The sequence below is a fragment of the Carcharhinus amblyrhynchos genome, chromosome 11 (assembly GCF_965287045.1).
Source record: "Carcharhinus amblyrhynchos chromosome 11, sCarAmb.v2.hapA, whole genome shotgun sequence".
NCBI classification, from domain to species: domain Eukaryota; kingdom Metazoa; phylum Chordata; class Chondrichthyes; order Carcharhiniformes; family Carcharhinidae; genus Carcharhinus; species Carcharhinus amblyrhynchos.
This window is the reverse complement of record NC_137334.1, coordinates 9,162,788-9,180,092: the sequence shown is the minus strand read 5'-3', so window position 1 is coordinate 9,180,092 and position 17,305 is coordinate 9,162,788. Positions and strand designations below refer to the sequence as shown.

The following is a 17,305-nucleotide window of genomic DNA, read 5'->3' as shown; positions in this document are numbered from 1 at the left end:
AACCCAGCCTAGAATTAGGGAGAAAGCTGCATTGTCGTCAGAGTCTTGCAGCTCTCCTTCAGCATGCTCTTTGATGTCAGGATATCCAATCAAAATGGGATGGATCAGCAGCATCTATCAGATCATTGGCTTCTTGACAATAAGAAGTCTCACAACACCAGGTTAAAGTCCAACAGGTTTATTTGGTAGCAAACGCCACTAGCTTTCGGAGCGCTGCTCCTTCATCAGGTGAGTGGGGAGTTCTGATCATAAACAGGGCATATAAAGGCACACACTCAGTTTACAGAATACTGATTAGAATTAGCGCAGAGTTGCTGAGCAGAAACTGATAGCCAAGTTCCACACACATGAGGACAGCCTCAACCAGGATCTTGGGTTCATGTCACACTACTTGTAACCCCCATGACTTGCCTGGGCTTGCAACATATAACTTACTGGCCTGCCTGGAGGCAATATACATCTCTTTAACCTATGCTTATTGCTATCGCCACTCACATTGTCTGCACTTTTAAGACTTGATTAGCTGTAAAGACTCGCATTCTCATCAGTATTCTGTAAACTGAGTATGTGCCTTTATATGCTCTGTTTGTGATCAGAACTCCCCACTCACCTGACGAAGGAGCAACGCTCCGAAAGCTAGTCGTGTTTGTTATGAAATAAACCCGTTGGACTTTAACCTGGTGTTGTGAGACTTCTTACTGTGTTTACCCCAGTCCAATGCTGGCATCGCCACATCTTGACAGCAGCCAGCACAATGATGCCAGGGTTCATTGCACTTCCTTCTGGAACCAGTGGCACACAATAAAGCAAGAGGAGAAATGTGGAATTTGAGACAGGAGAGCAGAGGTTCCAGAACTGTAATAATCAAGGCTTGTTCTGGGCGTTATGGGCAAGAGAGGCCAACTTAACTTCTTTATTGTCTCACCATCTGTCCAGAAGTAGAGGTGGTTTTAAATTATTTAAACTAGGGCTTTGGCATGTTTCCCCAAACCCTCAGTTTGTGTTATCTATTTTTAAAAATAACTTGCAGCAACTCATGTCATGAATAACTCAGAAGGTTAGTTTATTCATATTCAAACCTGAGGCAGGAGTGCTAATATGGGAGAGATAGGAAAGAGGGAGTTTTTACAGCTATGGATAACAATAATTTAAAAAAAAGAAATAAATATTAGTTCAGGGCCCAGATAGTCAAAGCCTAGAAGGAGTTTCCTCCATGATGGAGTTCAGTTCTGACCTGTCCTTGGTTGGACACAGCAAAAGTCCTGTGCGTGTGCTTCGAATGCTTGGCAAACTTTGATCAGAGATAGGCTTGGAGGAATTGAGATACATTAACCAGCTGCTTGGTCAGCTGGGAATCATGCTGTAGATCTGTTTTGATTCATGGATCATTGGACGGTTTCTCAGTTTGCAAAGAAATATAAAGGGCGGAACGGTGGCAAAGTGGTTAGCACTGCTGCTTCACAATGCTAGGAACCCGGGTTCGAATCCCGGCTTGGGTCACTGTCTGTGTGGAGTCTGCACGTTCTCCCTGTGTCTGTGTGAGTTTCCTCCAGGTGCTCCAGTTTCCTCCCACAGTCCAAAGATGTGCTGGTTAGGTGCATTGACCGTGCTAAGTTCTCCCTCGGTGTACCCGAACAGGCGTCAGAGTGTGGTGACTAGGGGATTTTCAAAGTAACTTCATTGCAGTGTTAATGTAAGCCAACTTGTAACTAATAAATAAACTTTAAAATGCTCAGTCTGGTTATGATGCCTTCTCTCTCCACAAGCGGTTTCAAAAGGGATATTTTCTAATGTCTGGGGCTGGTTTCAGGACTGATAATATCCTAGCCCTTAGCTTTTGAAAGAATCACCATCCCTATTGAGGATCCTGTATCAAGCAGCCATTGTCCGGGCAGACCCTTTGACTCCATTAGCGGGATAAGCTTATAAAGATGTGAATGATGTTCATTATTCCTCAATGGTCCCCCTTTGAAATGGACCTTGGCAATTCCAAATGCTAGAAAGTTTTGTTAGTACCTTGACAAGAATAACAAGTTTCAATCACTATAAGTCCCCTGTTTCATGATTATTGTGTCCTTATAATTAAGCGTGAGATTCAACAATAATGAGAGGAGGATTTTTCTGTTCTTGTAACACAAAGAACAATACAGCACACAAACAGGCTCTTTGGCCCACCAAACCTGTGCCGAAATGTGGTCTCTATCCCTCTGTTCACCTCCCGTTCATGTGTCTATCAAGATACACCTTGAACATTGCTAATGTGCCTGCTTCCACTACCTCCATTAACACTGCGTTCCAGGCACCCACCACCCTCTGTGAAAAAATTTTCCCGCACGTCTCCCCTAAACTTAACCACCTCTCACCTTAACCCTGGGCTCTCTTGTAGTCGACTCTTCCACGCTGGGGAAAAAAACTATTCACCATGCCTCTCATAATTTTGTAGACTTCTATCAGGTCACCCCTCAGCTTCCATCTTTCCAGTGAAAACGATCTGAGTTTATCCAACCTCTCCTCATACCTAAAACCCTCCAGACCAGGCAACATCCTGGTAAACCTTCTTTGCACTCTCTCCAAAGCATCCACATCCTTCTGGTAGTGTGGTGACCAGAACTGCACACAATATTCCAAATGCGGCCTAACTAAAGTTTTATACAGCTGTAACATGACTTGCCAACTTTTATACTTGATGCCCCGTCTGATGAAGGCAAGCATGCTGTATGTCTTCTTAACCACCCTATCCATCTGTGCTGTCACTTTTAGGGCTATACAGATGGATAAGATGGAAGCTTCTATAACAAAGGGGCAATCCTGTGATATGTGACTTGTATCAGCCATCTTGTTGGGGTTCAGCAGACATTCCATTTTAAAAATAACCAAAAAAGAACAACAGCTGAAGAACACGGCATGGATTTCTTTTATAACACGTTGGGTGGGATTCTCTGGCCTTGCAATGGCATGTTTCTCATGGCCAGAGGTGGCCTGCCATTGGCTGGGGTCGGGATCTTCTGGTCCCACCGCTATCGATGGGATTTCCATTATTGGGACTCCACCCAATATTGCCAGGAAACCTGATACAAGGGTGTGCCGTCAGCAGGACCAGCAGATCTTGCCAGCATAAACAGCTGGAAAGCTCCAGCCTTTGGAAATATTTTTGCTGCGCATATCATCAAAATATCCTGATGTTGGTCCTTTGCTGGCATAGCCAATTCATCTTGTGAGTAGCTGAGCTTTACACACCAGCAAGCTGGTAGATTGGATTCCTGATCTGCGTTCGTTTAACTGATCTCATTCAGGGGAGCAGCAGAGTGTTTCATTTGGTTGCAGTATCAGCAAGACTTCCTTGATCATTTGTCTAACAATCCCTGGTGAAAATGCATACATGTGGCTCTTAGACTCCACTGTTCAGATCCAGTGGTTAAATGGAGAAGGCACAGGACATGCCAACTCCCAACAACATATTCATGGAGTAGGAGGAGAAAGTGAGCCAATTGGCAGAAAAAAAGTGATCATTTATAATGGCAAGGGAAAAAAATCTACAAGCATTGAATTCTTTGGTGACACAAGTCATGTGGGATTGATTATAAATGTGGTTGGGAACAAACTCATACAGAACTTGCCATAAACTACCGTGATTGATTAAATCGATACATGAATGAGGAATTGGCCCAATATCTGCGAGAGCGTATGCAACAGACAGAGCACCAAGGATTAAACAGATGGAGGACGTCCCATCTAGAGTCAATATTTGAGGGCTCCCTTGAATTTGCTGCTTTCAGCTGGGTGCTTTTGAAAGCATTACAGTTGATCTCAAAGTTCTTAAATGAAAATGAGGCAAGTGTGTGTGTGTGTGTGTGTGTGTGTGTGTGTACATCTGTGTCACAGAAGTGTGCTTATTTGTAAGTGCGCATGCATGCACAGGGGTGAGTATGCCCAGGCTTGTTTTTTTTGTGCATGAGTGCAGCGTGCATGTGTACATGCGTATGCATACATCTTTGAACGTGTGTGCATGCTAGTGTGATTGCCTCTGCCTGTGTGTGTACGTATGTGTGGACATGTTGGAATTGACAGCAATTGCCTTGCCTTCACTGCCTGCATTCATGGCTGAAGGTTGGTCAGTGTGGTCCTGAGAGTGGGAGCTCGCCACACAAGAAGTGGAGGAAGAAAGTTGGGAAGAAAAATCTGGGGGAATTGGTTCATAGGCACATAATAGGTGAACATGAGATTTGGTGAATCCCACATACTAAACAACTGAAATGAGCTTTGCCAGCAATCCCCTACAGGGCATTACTTGTTAGTTGAAACTGAAAAATCATGTTGTTCATTTCATTAACTTAGTGAGTGCATTGAATTTCATAACCGTTGTTCCATTGTGTAGACATTGCATTTTTCTTTCTTTGATGTTCATTTTCATTCATTGCATCCATTGTGCCATTCATGTAGCCACTCATGTAATCATCATTCCATTCTTCCCACCAGAGCCAAACAGGACACAGCCCTCCACCTGCCTACACTCCCATGTCAGGAGTAAGTATTGAACATCCTGTGCCAGATAAACTCAAGTCATTAAGAGGTGTTCGACGAAACCATTCAGAATCAGTAAGAGATGCTCTTTCTTTATTACTTGTAGGAACTGACAGATGAACCCATTGCACTGGGAACTGTTCCATAGAAGGTGGGCTGTCCCTCACCATGAGACCCCCCCTCCCCCCGCCGCCTCAGGCCTGCCAATCTGCCCTGTAAGGCGCTGAGTGGAGACAAAGCAAATTACAATGACGCAAAAATGATTTGTGAAGCAGACCTTCTCACGGAGCTGTAAACAGCTGCTGTAGAAGTTTGCTAGATGTTTCTGCCCTCCTGCTCCAGCGCTGAAATGGTGCCCAGGCACAGGGAAAGAGAAGGAAGAAGCTGTGGAATGGGGAGGAAGTGAAGTTATAGAGGAGAGAAGGAATATCGAAAAAATGTGCACTGTTGGGGTGAATATCATTCGCATTCCTGATCATGCATTTTCAATTCAACTGGTTTTGAAGATAAATGGATTGAAAATAATTTGGAATCAAAAGTTTTATTTTTCAGTAATTATTGGTGTGCGTAATCATTTGGTAGAATGAAATATAAATTGTGTATTGATATCAACGGGACTGAACACTACTATATATGCTGGATAGCCTTCAGCAGCGTTATACAGCAGAGTGCAGGGTAGTACAATGCAGAGCAGTACAATCTGATACAATGCAATAAAGTGTGGTTCGGTACAGTGCAGTGTAGCTCAGTACAGTATCTAAACCATACTGTATTTCCTTGGGAATGTTTGATGGGGCAGTGTAGAAGAACCTTTATATCAAACCAGTGCTATACTGGATTAGCAAGTGTTTGGTGAGACGTGAGGTATTTGATATTTGAAGTGTCCATTACTAGAATCAACACCACAGACTTCACAAAAACAAGAACATTTGTGCTGATATACAGAAGAGTTTCAAAAAACAAAAGGCACGATCATGCCCCTTTTGACCTTTTTCTTTGTATATTTGTTCTCCGTTCCTTGTATAGGCCCATGAGGGAAAAGATTTGATAAAAAGCTTTGTGCGAATATGGAGAAGGTAGTCAAAGGGGAAGTCCTATAATCTTCACATGTACATATTTTTCAAGATGGCAGGACAAGTTGGGAAGGCTGTTTATAAAAATAATCCATGACCTAATAAATAGAAGCATAGAATACAAAAATAAGGAGGTAATTAAAGTAACGCTTTATAAATATTGCTTGGATCTTAACTGAGGTATTGGGCATGATTTTAACTCCCTCAAAAACCACTATTTGCACTGATTTTAAATCAGGGCCATTATGTCTAATTTTGGGCCCCACACTTCAGAAAAGATGTTAAGGCACTGAAGAGGGTTCAGAAGAGATACAGCAGAATGTAATCAGGGATGAGAGAATTCAGTTATGTGGAAACGATAGGGAAACTAGGGTGATTCATTTTAGGGCAGGGAAGATTAAGGGGAGATTTAATGGAGTGTTTTGACAGAATGCTGCTGCCGATAGTTACTTGTTCCAGGAAATCTGCTGTCATGGAATGACAGATAGAGAGGGAGAAACTGTTTACACTCGCAGAGGTCAGTATTCAGGTGATACAGGTTTAAGATAATTGACAAAGATACCAAGGAACCAAAACATTTTATTTTGCAACTTACGAAGTGGAAGATATTGCCTGCAAGTGTAGTAGAAGCACATTCAGTAGTAACTTCCAAAGGTGCAGAGGATAGCAATAAGAATAATCTGCAGGACTATAGGAAAACAAATGAAAAAGTGGAATTAATTGGATAGTTTTTTTTTCCATTGACCACCTTCTGTCTATAATTCTACAAAGTATACAATTTGAAGAAAAATATTTGAAGAAAAATAAATGGTAATATACATTAGCCAAATCTTACAGTCCTGCTGTGGTGGAGGTGAGGCTGTAAAATGTTGCAAGCCATTCAAAAGCCCATTGAAGGATGATCCAGGAATAGTGAATAGGTTTGACAAAGGAGAATGAGTAGTGTTTAATACTGACCAACCTGATTGGTCAATCATTGCCGAACCTAATAGTCCAGCGATAATGTTTAGGTTTGCATCCCTTAGACAAGGGTTTTGGAAGGTGTAATAATTTGAGGCAACTTGATGTGGCAAGTAACTGGAAACTAGATTTGTTTACAAGAACTATATGCAACAAAGGGTTTAAAAGCACAATTATACAGGTCTATTCCTAACAATGTCCTGAGTCCAACTGAAGCCCTCCAGCCTGGAGAATGCGCACCCTTACTTCCGATGGCCTGGGTTTGCGTGCTCGTGCTCTATTGGCTCCAGCCTGGTCACGTGGCCTGTGATGGATTGCCCCTTAAAGGGGCCACTCTACCACCACCACCACCACATCCCCCCCCCCACAAACTTCTTGGACTACCTATAGTAAAACAAAAAGAAAAACAGCTAACACACAGGCAGAAAAACAACCGTATCACAGGAGCAACACCAGGGGAAAACAGTTCATAACATCAGCCAGTCTGGAGACTTCTAGACCTTTGTGGAATGCCGCAACTTGCCCAGGGTTCTTCTGCAGCCGATAACACAAGATCCACAGATGGAATGGACTCACTGGCCACCGCTGGAGCTAAGCCCAGGCTGGTTCCTTCTTTTGCTTCAGCCACCAAAGCCAAAAGCTGTCTTTGCCCCACCATGGACATAGAAGTGTCTTGTTCAGAGGTTGATACATACAAACTTGATGCAGGCCACACATTCATTTGTCACCTGGAGTTGGCTCCACTCTCTTGTGCAAGTGCTCGATATGCTTCTTAACCTGATGGCCATGAGACTGGCCCTATTTTCTCCACAACTCTCCTTGACATCCATGCAGGTTCGCCACCAGAATTCCATGCCAATACAAGGTTGTCCACATTAAATGATCTGTTCCCTTTCTGAGAGTCGTATACTATTTCTGAGAGGCTTGCCTATTCTCCACTCTCCCTGATGAATTTGGGAACACCAAATCCAAATAGGCACATAGGCACAACCCATTAGCAACTCTGCAGACCTAATCCCAGTGGTGGTGTGAGGTGCAGTGTTGTAGGACAGCAAAAAACCTGCCAATTGCAATGTCAAGTGCCTATGATGCTTCTTCGTGGAAGCGTTGAATGTCTGCATGGTTCACTCAGCCAACCCATTTGAGGCAGGATGCTAGGGGGCTGACCTAACATGATGAAAGCCATCAGACTTGATTGTAGTCTGAAACTGATCAGCTGTGAGTGCCTTTCTGTTGTCTATTGCCAACACTTTAGGAAGACCATTGCTAACAAAGATTTGCCTCAGGTTACCGATAGTGAATGTAACTGTGGTGGATCACGTGAGCTGAACGTCCAGCCACTTGGAATGACTATCTACTAGAATCAGGAACACATGCTCTAAGAAAGGCCCAGTAAATCTATGTGAAGCCGCGACCATGGATGACCCAGACATTCCCAAGGGTGCTTGTTCATTAGTGGAGCTAAACGCTTGCTGAGTCTGACAACTTTCACACTACCCAACCACTTGTTTAATGTCTCTGTCAATGCCAGACCCAGTAAGAAGTCTCACAACACAGATTAAAGTCCGAGAGGTTTATTTGGTAGCACAAGCTTTCGGAATGTTGCTCCTTCTTCAGATGAGTGAAGAGTTGTATTCACAAACAGGGTGTACATAGACACAGACTCAACTTACAAGATAATGGTTAGAATGCAAGTCTTTACAGGTAATCAAGTCTTTACAGATACAGACAATGTGAGTGGAGAGAGGGTTAAGCACAGGTTAAAGCCAGGACAGTTAGTCAGATTTTGCAAGCCCAGGCAAGTGGTGGGGGTTACAGATAGTGTGACATGAACCCAACATCCCGGTTGAGGCTGTCCTCATGTGTGCAGAACTTGGCTATCAGTTTTTGCTCGGCAATTCTGCACTGTGAAGGCTGCCTTGGAGACTGCTCACCTGAAAATCAGAGGCTGAATGCCTGTGACTGTTGAAGTGTTCCTGACAGGAAGAGAACACTCCTGCCTGGTGATTGTCGTGATGTGGAGATGCCAGCGTTGGACTGAGGTAAAACACAAAGAAATCCCACAACACCAGTTTAAAGTCCAAACAGGTTTATTTGTAGCATCTGCCACAAGCTTTCGGGACAGCCTGTCCCTTCGTCAACTCCCAGCCACCTGATACTTAGTGTCTGATAGAGTCCTTGAAGAAAATGCAATTGTTCTGTCAACAACAAAGAACAACCCAGCACGGGAAACAGGCCCTTCGGCCCAACGAGCCCGCGCCGCCATTTTAAAGCATTTTCCTACACCTACCTTGCCCCATGTGTATGTGAATGGTACTCCTACTGTAGCCAGATTCAGGGGAGAATAGTGTAGGGTCAATTTGGTAAACCAATCAGCCTAAGAGCACATCTTTGGGGTGTGGGAGGAAACCGGAGCACCCGGAGGAAACCCACACAACCACAGGGAGAATGCGCAAACTCCCACGAACACTGGCCCAAATCCATGTATCTGCACAGCAAACAGTGATAGTCACTGACCTGTTGCGGTGCCTGTCTGCTGTTGACACCTTCAGAGACTTGTGCACTTGCACTCCCAGATCCCTCTGCATTTCTATACTCTTAATTGGTCTACCTTTTATTATGTAACTCCTCCCTGCATTATTCCTTCCAAAATGCATCACCTCGCATTTGTCAGGATTAAATTCCATCTGCCATCTATCTGCCCAGTATACCAACCTATCTAAATCCTGCTGTGTCACCTGACAATCTTCCTCAGTATCTGCCAATCCTGCTATCTTGATGTCATCCGCAAACTTGCTGATCACACCACGTACCCCCTCTTCCAAGCCGTTTATATATATTACAAAAAGAAGAGGTCCCAGTATTGAGCTCTGCGGCACACCACTGGTGACAGACCTCTAGCCAGAAAAGGACCCTTCCACTACTACTCTCTGCCTCCTGTTGCCTAGCCAGTTTTCAATCCATCTAGCTATCTGTCCTTGTATCCCATGTGCCTTAACTTTTTCTACCAGCCTACTGTGAGGGACTTTGTCAAAAGCCTTACTGAAATCCATATAGATGACATCAATGGCTCGCCCATCGTCAACCGGTTTTGTCACCTCCTCAAAAACTTCTACCAGATTCGTAAGGCAAGACCTCCCCTGAACAAAGCCATGTTGCGTATCCCTAATCAGATCGCAACGCTCCAAATGCTTATACATCCTATCCCTAAGAATTTTTCCAACAATTTTCCTACCACCGATGTCAAACTCACTGGCCTGTAATTACCAGGGTTATCCCTACTGCCCTTTTTAAACAGCAGTACCACATTAGCTACCCTCCAGTCCTCTGGGACCTCACCTGCGTCCGAAGAAGAGACAAAGATTTGCATCAGAGGCCCAGCAATTTCATCTTTCACCTCCCTAAGCAGCCTGGGATAAATACCATCAGGCCCCGGAGCTTTATCTGTTTTTATGATACCTAAAAACCCCAACACTTCCTCCCTCGTAATGGATATTTCCCTCAAATGATCTACAGCTCCCTCCAAGACATTACAAGACACCAAGCCCCTCTCCTCTGTGAATACCGATGCAAAGTATTCATTCAGGATCTCCCCCATTCCTTCAGACTCGATGCATAGCTCCCCTCCTTCATCCCTAAGAGGACCAATTTTCCCTCTAACCACTCTCTTGCTCCTAATATAAGAGTAAAGTGCCTTTGGATTATCCTTAATCCTATCAGCCAAAGCCATTTCATGCCCCCTTTTCACCCTTCTAACTCCCCTTTTAAGCTCCCTCCTACTCTCTCTATATTCCTCCAGCGCTCTCTCCATTCCTAGTTGTTTCAACCTAATATATGCCGCCCTCTTCTTCCTGACCAAGTCCTCAATGTCCCCTGTGATCCATGGCTCTCTAATCCTGCCTTTCCCATCCTTCCTCTTTACCGGCACATGCCTTTCCTGCAACATTATCAGTTTGCCCTTGAACGCCTCCCACTTGCCAACTGTGGACTTGCCCGCTAACAACCCCTCCCAATCAGTATCATTCAGCTCCTTCCTAATCCGGCTATAGCTCGCAGTTCAGCACCCTCCCCTTCGGTCGGCACTCATCCCTTTCCATTTTTATCCTAAAGTAGACGGACTTGTGGTCACTGTTAGCCACATGTTCGCCTACTGCAACCTCAACCACCTGCCCCGGCTCATTACCCAACAGTAAATCCAGTATAGCCCCCTCCCTTGTCGGGCTAGTTACGTACTGCTCCAAGGACCCTTCCAACACACATTTTACAAATTCCTCCCCATCCGTACCCCCAGCTCTAGGCACCTTCCAATCCACTGAGACAGTGGGACGGCGGCGCGGGCTCGTTGGGCCGAAGGGCCTGTTTCCCGTGCTGTGTTGTTCTTTGTTCTTTGTTCACTCCAGGAAGATTAAAGTCACCCACTACAACCACCCTATTCTTTCGGCACCTATCTAAAATGTCTCTACAAATACCTTCCTCCACTGCCCTCAGGCTGTTGGGTGGCCTATAGTATACCCCTAGCATCCACCCAATCCACCATTCTGCGGGACAGAATCGCTCCTACTCCGTATGGCAAGTGTCACAAATGATGAGTCAGTGTACGAGCAGTGATGGCAACAGTAAATTGTTTGACTTTGACAAAAGCTTTGTTCTGCAAGATGCCCCACTTCCATTGCTGATGCTTTTTTAAAATCTTGTAGAGGGGATTCAGAATTGTTGCTATGTTTGGCAGGAGAGTTCCACAGAAGTTGACCATCCCGAGGAAAGACTTCAGTTCGATCACATTCCTAGACGTTGGCACTCCCTTAATAGCTTTCAACTTATCTTCAAGGGGATGCAACCCCCTTCAATCCACTTTGAAACTAAGATACGCTACGTCCTCAGCTTCAAAACACACCACCTGATTCAACCATATACCAGCTTCCTTAAACCTCTTAAGGACCTCTTCCAAGTTTGCACCATGTTCTTCAGGAGGCATTCTTGTAATTAGGACATTGTCCAAGTATGTCACCATTTTGGGAATTCCCTGTAACAGGTTCTCCATAGTGCACTGAAAAATGACATAGGCTAACCAGACATCAAATGGCAGTTGGGTGTACTGATATAACCCCTTGTGGGTATTTATTGCAACTAACTTTCTGGAGTCTTCTTCCAATTCAAGTTGTTGAGTAGCAAGATTTAGATCTAGCTCAGTGTATTTGAGGCCTCCTGTTAATTTAGCATAGATAATTAGCACTCCTGGGAATGTGGTAATTATCTATCTGGGCTCCCCTATTTTCTGTTAGTTTGTACTCCCTGCAGATCCTCAGCATACAGTTTAGTTTCAGGAAGGGGACAATGAGTGTTCTGAAAACTGCACAGGCTTGTGATGACCAAATCTTCCAGTCTTTTCAGTTTGACCTCTACTCTCTGCTGCAAGGCATAGGGCACTGGTTGAGCTCTGAAAAATCTAGGCATAGCCTCAGGGTTCAAAAAAATTTTAGCTATAATCCCTTTTATCTGACCAAGTTCCCTCTGGAATACCTCCTTGATGTGTACATAGGAGATCTTGAATCATAGAATCCTACAGTGCAGAATAAGACTGTTGGGCCCCTCGAGTCTGCATCAACCACAATCCCACCCAGGCCCTACCCCCATGCATTTACCCTAGCTAGTCCCCCTGACACTTGGGAAATTTAGCCTGGTCAATCCACCTAACGTGCACATCTTTGGACTATCGGAGGAAACCAGAGCACCTGGAGGAAATCCATGCAGACACGGGGAGAATGTGCAAACTTCACACAGACAGTGACCCATGCCAGGAATCAAACCCCTGGCTCTGCGGGCTTTTGATGACGGATTTGGTTTTTCCTCATTGCCAGTGTAATAACTCGAAGTGACTTGATGTGGCATATAACTAACTAAAGGATTTATTGATAAGAAGAGATATTTATAATGAAAGGTTTAACAGCACAACTGTACAGGTCTATTCCTAACAATGCATTGATTCCAACTGAAACCCTCCAACCCCAGGAATGTTTGCCTTGATTCCCAATTGGCCCAGGTTTGTGTGCGTGCACTCCATTGGCTCTGGCCTGGACACATGGCCCACGAAAGATCACCCTTTAAAAGGGGCCACGCTATCACAGAAGGAAAATCTGTTGGCACAGTAAAGGAAAAGAGGTCGACAAATGAGATTTGTTTTACTCTGATGCTACACTGGCCTAACACTTCTTCAATAAAATGTTTGAACCCACAGTATATTGTTTGACAGGGTAGTTTAAGTAGACATCCAAAATCCAAATGAATGGACTAGTAGTTTCGCTTCAGGCAATTACTTCTGCCCAGCATGATATCTCAATGTAATGAATGTTGAAGCATGTTTTATGCTGGTGTAGAACTGATTAAAGCAGGGGACCTATAAAACAAACTGGAACATTCGCAAATTGAAAATTGGTACACAGTTATTGAGTTATTCACACTGGATGAGCTTTTAGCACACCATTGACTGCCAAGTGCTGCTTGTCAATGTTCTTTAAATACATTAAATAGTCTTGTAAACCATTGCTGTAGCCCAGAAAATACACAATTTGCATCAACACAAAGCTATCTTTGTTTCATATTAACAGAAAATGTGTGTCTGTACCTCTGGTAATAAACCACCTAATTTCACTATTGTGTGCATCATGGTATTAGGCTGACACACTCTGTGGCTCTAATGTGACTTCCATAAGTTAACTTTAGGAAGCTTCCAAACAGAGGATGGTATTTAATGGAGGCAATGAGGATCTTGGCCTTCAGTTGGAGAACCCTGTGACACCTCCTTTCAGGAAGGCCATGCAAATCAGGCACTTAGCTACACGACAGTGGGTCTTCCCAGGCATCAAGGACACTGGGGTTGGAAATCCTGCCCCCACTCCAGTTAATCAGATGCTGACAGCTGAGCGTTGCCCAGTAGTGCCAGCGAAGCAGTGACAGCTTTTAGCGAAGCATCCTCCGGGGCCTAGGATTACCAAGAGACTCAGGTCACAAGACAGATAGGGGGTGATAAGTTGGGGGTAATGGGGGGAAAAGGGGTTGGTATCTCATAGTGCCCCACTCTCTACTCAATGCCTGGTCCCCCGAGCAGATACTGAATGTCCACCCTCTGCCCCGGAAAAGCGTAAGCACCCTCAACAGGGTTTGCCAGGCTTCCTGCATGGCGAGTCTCCCTGCCCGCACTGAGTGGATATCAGTGATGACAGGATATGGCCCTTTTTGGACAAGGGCCTTAATTGGCAGCATGGGCAGGAAACTTAATCAGGGCAGAAAGGTAAGTAACACGATCCCCATCCATAATTAAATACTCCCCCACACTCAGATTCAGTTGGGGGAGGGCATTAAATTCCACCCAGTATGCCAGTGACTTGGGAACTTTTAACACATTCTTTTATGTGCTTGTATTGTTAGTGGCAATCTCCCAAGATGGTGAAACAATGTCCATGCAAGAATTTGGCCACAGGAGAGTGGCATCCCTGGATAGTGCGCTGATGACAGGACAGTTAGGTGCTTGGACCATGGAATAATTAGACAGCAAGGTGATGGGATTGTATGGTGACAGGGCACTGAGGAACAGGAGAGTAGAATGAAAGAACGATGAGGGACACAACCTTGAGCTGATGGGGCAGTGAGATGAGAAAGTAACACAGTAATATATCATTGGTGTATAGGACCATGCAACCTTGGAATTGCGAGAGAGTGGAGTGACTTGACAGTGGAATAATTGGACAGTGAAGCAACTGGACTGAGAGGTACCTGGACAATAGGGTGCACAGTGGAGTAGTTGGACAACAGGGTATTTGGACAATGGGGTAATTGCAGAGTGGAGTATATGAACAATGGGGCAGTTGCAGAGTGGAGTATTTGGACAATGGGGTAATTGCAGAGTGGAGTATTTGGACAATGGGATAATTACAGAGCGGAGTATTTGGACAATGGGGTAATTGCAGAGTGGAGTATTTGGACAATGGGGTAATTACAGAGCGGAGTATTTGGACAATGGGGTAGTTGCAGAGTGGAGTATTTGGACAATGGGGTAATTGCAGAGAGGAATATTTGGACAATGGATCGTGGTGTGGGTAAAAGGATTCAGTCACTTGTGCAAAATGATCGCTATTCATAATGCTTCTCAGTCGTTGGACAAATTAAACTGTAGTTTAATTGTTAAGGTGTTCTTGAACATGATGGTATCGGCCAGCTAGCTCACTGGGAAGCTTCAGTGTACTTGCTGTTTTGTTTCTTTTCTGAAGATGGCATGTCTGTTCTAAGAGATCATTTTGCCATCTCAGTGTGAGTGAAAGTGACAGTACATTATCTCATGAGGCTAAAGTTCAGTAAGGGTCTGTTCTTTCTGTCCTGGAGGTGCTAACTAATGCTAAGATCAGTGTTCACCTTGTCAGTTTCTTTAGCCGATCACTTTACTTTTGGTGATGATATTCAAAGAACCCTCTGCTTAAATTAACAGTGTCCCCATGTTGCGTTTGTCCACTGCTCCAGTACAGCCTGTACCTGTCATTCCAAAGATGTACTCACAGAATCACCAAAGGGGAAAAAAAACTTTCAACAAAGTCAAACATTTTGAAATATTTAGAGACCATAAACATTGATTGTTTCTCCTACTTGGAACCTTCAGAGGAGATCTGTCACTTTCCAGTCGCTTTGGCAGTCTTTGTTCCTTTTGGTATCACTGTGATAATTGTGAAGATTCTGGAAAGAGACTGACATTGATAGACTACAAAAAGGAGAGTGATCCAGGACATGTCAACAGTACTGTGTACATGACTGGAACAGGACAGTTCAATCTACCTAGTTGGCCCAAAAGTTCAAAGGCAAAAAGACAGTTCCTTGCTGTCTTCAGATGCCTGATACCTGTCATGATCCTATCACCAATGACAGGTATCAGGCATCTGATGAAGGTAAAAATCAGAACAACTTGATTTTATATAAAAGCAAATTACAGCAGATGCTGGAATCTGAAACCAAAAGAGAAAATGCTGGAAAATCTCAGCAGGTCTGGCAGCATTTGTAAAGAGAGAAGAACTGACTTTGAGTCTAGATGACCCTTTGTCAAAGCTGTCAGCTCTTTTCTCTCCTTACAAATGCTGCCAGACCTGCTGAGATTTTCCAGTAATTTCTCTTTTGGTTGCATTTATATAGTTCTTTAACATTGCAAAACATCCCAAAGCACTTTAGCCAGCCACATAGGAGGTTAGGACAGATGATGAAAAGCTTGGCAAAGAGATAGCTTATAAGAGTGTCTTCATGGTGGACAGAGAAGTAGAAAGGCTGAGAGGTTTGGGAGGAGGGGTAATTCCAGAGCTAGGTGAAGGCACCACCATCAACAATGGGGAAACAAGTTGGAATTGGAGGAGCACAGGGTTCTTCAAGGTTCGTAGGGAAGTCACGGAGATAGGCAGGGCAGATGCCATGGAGGAATTTGAACATAAGAATGAGAATTTAAAAGTTGAAGCATTATCAGATTGGGTGCCACTCCAGTAAATGCAGTCAAATTGGGCAGTAATGTAATGCTTAGTCACTTCAGCTTATATCACTTGTGCTGAAAAAAGGAATCAACTGACAGATTGAGAACCAGCAGAAATGAATGTGAGATAGGAAACTGTGTTACTGTTTGTCAGGGTCAACATACAGTCTCTGAAAACATCCCTGAAAATTTTCCAGAACAAGTTCGGTAAATGTAAGGTCAGTTCAGAGTTTCAGAAAATGATTAGAATGAAGGAAAAGAACTGCAGAGCGATGGAGTTCCTAATGGCATTAGAGGATTACTATTGTGAAATGATGAGGTCTGTTAATTCAAATGAGATGGGCTCTTGATTTGTCTCAGAGTGAGTGGGCAAAGATAATAGGCCTGATGTACTGGAAGCAGTCCAAGTATCTTGTCAGTCGTTAATAGGAGTGGAGGAAAGCTATTGCTGCCAAATGAAAACAAAATTAAACTCCTAAAAATAACATGTCTCCTGCCAACGCAACATGGCGAGGCAAAATGGCCACCAACACACAACTGCACATGTGCAGAGATTCACTCATGCAAAAGTCCAGAGCCTGTAACAGACGCCCAGAACTGACATCAATTCAGAGAATTTAGTAGCACACACGGATGCTAAACTGCCTCCCCACCACCCCGCCTCCCCACCCCCAAGAAGTCTGGCTGTATGCCGGGCAGGGAAGGCCCTTGGAAAGGCAACAGCCAAGGAGGAATGAGATGCATGCTACAGTTGGAGGGAAGAGCCTGGATCAGAAGCTGCGTTAGGGTCACATGCAATTACACATTTCGATAACAGTTAATGTTGCATAAAATGCCCAATTTATTATTTTCCTTTCCTAATTTTAGCACAAAGTAGTTTCACACTGGCAGGAGTTAAAACTCAAAGAGAATCAAAAAAATCCAAGCTTCAAGGTTTCTACCTCTGACCAGAGGAAAATATTAGAACTGCAACAAGCACTGCCAAGAAATAAAAGCCAATGGCTGCAGAGAAAGGACCTCCCCTCCGCTGCACCTCACCTGGCATCTACCAACTATACCCTGCTCTAAACTTCAAGGTTGGAGTTTTGGATTTCACAAATAATTGGCAGAGAGTTCTCTTTTCCAGCCTGAATTATAATAAGGCGGCTGGAAAATTGGCACTTGTTTGGTCATGACGTGAGAATTTCACGTGCTTGACATGGAGAGAAATGTCCAATTGCAGATCATCATACTTAATGGCAAACTGTTACCACTT

The 17,305-nt window shown here is 44.1% G+C and overlaps 1 protein-coding gene across 2 annotated transcripts in view; it reads left to right on the top strand.

Moving 5' to 3' along the window:
• LOC145349910 (receptor tyrosine-protein kinase erbB-4-like) overlaps positions 1-17,305 on the top strand; it is a 1,005,257-nt gene that overhangs the window by 953,106 nt on the left and 34,846 nt on the right. For both annotated transcript variants that reach the window (XM_080198569.1, XM_080198568.1), the window contains exon 26: positions 4,477-4,524. In XM_080198569.1, the coding sequence (XP_080054695.1) occupies positions 4,477-4,524 (48 nt within the window). The remainder of the gene's footprint in view (positions 1-4,476; positions 4,525-17,305) is intronic.